The 5,192-nt window shown below is 40.4% G+C and overlaps 1 protein-coding gene across 1 annotated transcript; it reads left to right on the forward strand.

Annotated features, from left to right (window-relative positions):
- Positions 1 to 956: 956 nt before the first annotated feature.
- Positions 957 to 3,489, forward strand: LOC146961009 (ATP synthase F(1) complex subunit delta, mitochondrial-like). Its single transcript, XM_085771862.1, has 3 exons — positions 957 to 1,208; positions 1,891 to 2,044; positions 3,308 to 3,489. The coding sequence occupies exons 1-3, from the start codon at positions 1,092 to 1,094 to the stop codon at positions 3,472 to 3,474; spliced, it is 438 nt and encodes a 145-aa protein (XP_085627988.1). The 5' UTR covers positions 957 to 1,091; the 3' UTR covers positions 3,475 to 3,489.
- The last annotated feature ends 1,703 nt before the right edge of the window (positions 3,490 to 5,192 follow it).

The following is a 5,192-nucleotide window of genomic DNA, read 5'->3' on the forward strand; positions in this document are numbered from 1 at the left end:
GCTTTATGTGGGAGCTGCGAACCTAAACTTCCCTATATGTATATAAAAGCTGAACATTGCTTATTAAGGGTGCTCTACACTAAAATTTGTTAGTTTACTTTAGGAGCACAATGTAAAATGTATTCAGTATCAGGTTATATAAGCGTTAAATAATGTACAGGGTCCAATGTGACCCATTTTTACATTTGAGAACAGTAAAAACATTTTTCCTTTGACCTTAAGTTGATGTATAATATGACCCAGAATGGGTCATAGATGTAAATTCAACTTTTTTAAATCAACATACACAAGCAGTAACTAGTCATAGGTAGGCCTATATTTTGACCAACACAATATTTGGCTAATTGGCCTGACACTACTGTGGTATGAATTACATCTTATTATTTAACTAGCCTACTTGTAGGCTATATTTGTTGCACTCCGTCTGATGTTCAACAAATCAGTATCAGTATAGTTTTATTAATGTTTTTACATTAATAAAACCCAATATCCTGTCACACAAGCAGCTGCATGTTGTCTCAGAAGCTGTAGCCTAGATCTCATCCAGGAGCTGAAGGCATTAGGTGATCTGCATGAGTTTATATGGACATTCTAAATGGAATGTGCTTTTAACATGCGTTTTCTCAATTAAAAAAAGGCATTTTAAAAACGTGTTTATTTCGGATACAAAGTGTGATCTCACTTGTGTCTTTGGATAGATTTATTTGTATGATATTTGTACTTCCATGCCAAAGGGGACCTTTGCATCATGACTTTAAGTCAAAGGCCTATTTTTTGGGCTTAACCTCCCTACTAAAAATGAAAAGAGGTTTTCTATTTAACAGCCACGGTTTCAACAAGCAAAAAGTTATATTACCACTAAATTGCTAACATGATGGCAGATGGCACACAGTAATAAACGCCTGCACGCATCGGCGTCGATGAGTGTTTATTAAAAGACTACACTTCCCTGCATCCTTTGCGTCGCCGTAAAGCCTTGTGGGTAGGTTACCAACGTCCTTGTCCTACCGAGCGCACACTGACTACCTTCACGCAAGGGCTTGGTGGTCTCTGTCATTCACTTGTACTTGAATTAAAACCGATTTTCAGACATGATGGCAGCAAGGTTCCTCCGCCGTGCTCTCCCCGTGGTGAGGCACGCTCGCTCCTACGCCGAGGCCGCCTCCGGTGCCCCGCAGATGTCCTTCACTTTCGCCTCCCCGACACAGGTAACGTTAACTTACCCAGCTACATGTTAACGTCTCCGTCCAGGCTCCGAGGGCCCAGCTAGCTCCTCGGCTAGCTGAGTGAGCTAGCAGCTCCTCGGCTAGCTGAGTGAGCTAGCAGTCGTCATAGTTCAAGAAAACTCTGTCCTCCAGGTCGTTTAGCAAGTTTGTACCAATGCACGGGTTTACTGTCATTACTACTGTTGTTATTATAGATGATGCATGCTGTGTGGACGTTGTCAGATTCAGCAGTGCAGGGAGTTAGCTTAGCTTAGCTAGCTAACCTAAACATGCCTAGCTGTCATTCACTGTCTTTGAACACTGGATCAGTTTGCACTTGTGAAACGGCACTATTAAAAGATTTACTCAACTGGCATCATGCCATTTAAGCTAGTATTTATAGTTTATGTATGTTTTCAGACGTGTGTGATTATGAAACCGCCGTGAAACCAATGTGTGTACTGTAAGGATCTCTAACCTTGAAGTCCATGTCAGTGATTATCCTCCCACCAAGTGAGCTCCTGTCGTTATATCATACTAAAGACTCCAATCTGCTGTGTGTATAGTCTAATTGCTTTAAAGTTTTCTTTAATGTCATTTCTTGTTAACGTTGAACTGTAGCAGGGCTGTCCATTAGTCATTAAATGCAACTCGTCATCACCTGTCCATTTCTCTGTTCACCCAGGTGTTTTTCAAAGAGGCCAGTGTGAAACAGGTTGATGTGCCCACACTGACCGGAGCCTTCGGTATCCTCCCTGCCCACGTGCCCACCCTGCAGGTGCTCCGGCCAGGTGTTGTCACAGTCTTCAGTGACGACGGCTCTGCTGCCAAATACTTTGGTAAGACTTTCTGTAAGAACCAGGTACCAGGTTACAGTGGCATCTTTGTGTCTGTTTGCATTAGAGCAAGTTTTATTTTACAGACGTTCTAAATGTAATGTCAAAGGGGAATATTAAAGGGATAGTTCACCCAAAATTGAAACTTCACTCATTATCTACTCACCCTCATGTCGACTAAGGGCTGGGAGAAGTTTCAGAGTCCTCCGTGCCTTCTCTGAGTTACAGGGGGTCTCCGTGCAGCATTGCATGTCCAATGAGGGCACGAACTGATCGCCTGAGAAACAGCTTCTTCCCTAGGGCAGTGAAAGCCTGCTGGAAGCCTGAGGTGGACTGTGGCAACACACCGACACACTGCACTTTATATTATATATGTTTCTTGTTTTTCTTGTTGTTATTATTTATGCTTAGGCTTATTAGTATTATTATTAACATTATTTTAAATGCTGCTATGGGTGTCTGGGAATGCCTCAAATGGAAATTTCGTTGTATGATATACAATGACAATAAAAGCATCTTAATCTTAATGATGGTTGCAAATGGATACCAACTGTCTTCGTAACAAAAAGACACACCAAAAAACATCCAAATACCTCCATGCTGCTCGTATGTAATGTCTGTCTTGAAGCCCCGAAAAATTAAATAAGTCTATTTTTCAAGCTTGTTTGTGGCGGAAGCTCCTCTTCCCAGTTCGTCCAAATTTGACGAACCGGGAAGAGGAGCTTCGAGAAGCTTCCGCTACAAAACAAGCTTGAAATGTCGACTTATTAAATTTTTTTCGGGACACCATTTGCAACCGTTATATGGACATGCACTGCTATGCTGAGACCCCCTGTAACTCAGAGAAGCCACAGAGGACTCTGAAACTTCTCACAGCTCTTAGTTGACATGAGGGGGAGGAGATAATGAGTGAAATTTCAATTTTGGGTGAACTATCCCTTTAAAACCTTCTTTGTTTATTATGGCTATTTGTCATGGTATTAAGTTCAGTATAAGCTTTACTAATTCTTAAGACGCTTCTCAGGTAATTTCCTCCCCTCTTTTCAGAGCAAGCAATGAGCATAGTACCTGCAGTGTACCATCTTTGTAAAGTGTTTGATGCCACACTGGAACACAAGCTGCTCTTGAGAGTGTGGCAGGATGTTGGCTGACTATAATATTTTTATCATTAGTTTCACAACTCAGTGAAGGTAGTTAACACTCTTTGTGTGTGTGTGTGTGTGTGTGTGTGTGTGTGTGTGTGTGTGTGTGTGTGTACATGTGCAGTCAGCAGTGGTTCAGTAACAGTCAACGCTGATTCTTCAGTGCAACTGCTCGCTGAGGAGGCCGTCCCCTTGGACCAGCTGGATGTTGCAGTGAGTATAACGGCTTCATGTCACCGTCATACATGCATACACTATATTATCATGCATTTTCATCACTATTTTGGTTAGAATAAACAAACTTAGAAATGGATGTCTCTTTCTACCATTTACAATGTAGATGCAGTTTCTCTTTCTTCTCGATATTTATTCAATCAAGACAGTTGTATGCATTTTAACTGCTGCATGCATTTCATCCATATTGCTATCCAGTGTATTGCATTACTCAATTATGTTTATTTTGAGTATTCTACTTTTATCCAGAAAAGTGATAGAAGTTGAGAGTAGTTTTCTACTAAAAAAGAGCAGCCATGGGTTAAGCAGGCGCCCCATGTGTTGAGGCTATAGTCCTCGTGCAGGCGGCCCCGGTTCAAATCCCTCATCAGACGGCCCTTTCCTGCGTGTCATTCCCTCTCTCTCTGCCTCCCCATTTCCTGTCTCTCTCAACTGTACTGTCAAATAAAGGCATGAAAAAGCCCAAATATACTTAAAAAAAAAAAAAAAAAAGAGCAGCCATGTCTTGAAAGGTTAATAGGAAAAAAGCATCCGTGAAATGCCATTTGAGACAAATAGGTTTGAAAGGAACTATAAGAACATGCTGTACTAGAACGTCACAACAAAAAGACTTCAGTCTTTTCGTCTTGCGGTCACAGCCGTAGCATATATTGATCATAGATTCCACAAAGATAGCATCTAATGCAGGGTCAGTTGATCATATTGGGATATATCCTTCAGGTTATCCTGTAATTGCATGAACTTGGCCTGTATAATGATTTAGAGAGCTAATAGTGAAATTGATCTTTTATCTATAAAGTGTCTAATGGTTTTCAATGATCTTTATTGTAGCTATTCTTGATGAGATATAAATGCCAGAGGTCATTGTTTAGAACCTGTCTGAACACTTTGACCTTGATAACCAACCGCCTCAATACTGCAACATAAGGGATCCCTCTGTCAGAAAAAACTCTACTCCTCTTGCTTCCTCTGTATGTTTATTTGTTGGTTATAGTCAATGTAAGTTGTGAAATAGTTTTTACCTATTGAATTGCACCCATCCTCACAGTTCATTCACTTTGATCCTTTGCATTTAAATTACTCACTCTGAGACGCTTATTGTTTTTGTCATCTCTCCCCTTTATTTAAAAACCCACTGTGGGTGATATTAGTTTTACATTTTGCTTTAGAAGCAATTCCCTTTGAACCTCAGGTGTCCTCGAGTGTTTAAACTTGAGCAGCTCCGTCATCCTACAGTATTTACTTCATTGTGGAGGTGGGCAAGCAAATATGAACTTCTCTTTTTGGTGTTATTAGGTGTCTGTGTGTATGTGTAAAACAAGGCTGATCCCATTCTGTATTAGCTCAAAAGGTTAGAGTTAATGTCTCATCTTCAAAGTACATCATGCAAAGTATGTTTTTTGCCATGAAATTCTTACCAGTCGTGTCTAAGTATCTCTATTTTTTTTTAGCACAAATTTAAGGTCTAATTTTTATTTATTTTTTACCTTTTTGTTGTTGGTTCTAAGAGTCAACCTGTGAGGTTACTGGATCTGTAGTCTTTTACTTTAAACTTTTGAACGTCAAGTATGGACAACTCAGAGTTGACAAATTATATCTTCAGAATGTCAGACTAGTATGGGTTTGTCAATTCTTTATGGATCTGTGATGTTTTAATGAGATTTGCGTGATGGGTGTCCACATCCAATTTGTTGAGCCATGCATAATTACTGATTGTTCACCGTGGCGTTTCTCCCAGCAGGGACATGATCTCTGACAGCGGAGAATATACTTGA

This window comes from Trachurus japonicus, unplaced genomic scaffold (assembly GCF_045865225.1).
Source record: "Trachurus japonicus isolate A0001 unplaced genomic scaffold, Traja_1.0 AP029673.1".
In the NCBI taxonomy this organism is placed as follows: domain Eukaryota; kingdom Metazoa; phylum Chordata; class Actinopteri; order Carangiformes; family Carangidae; genus Trachurus; species Trachurus japonicus.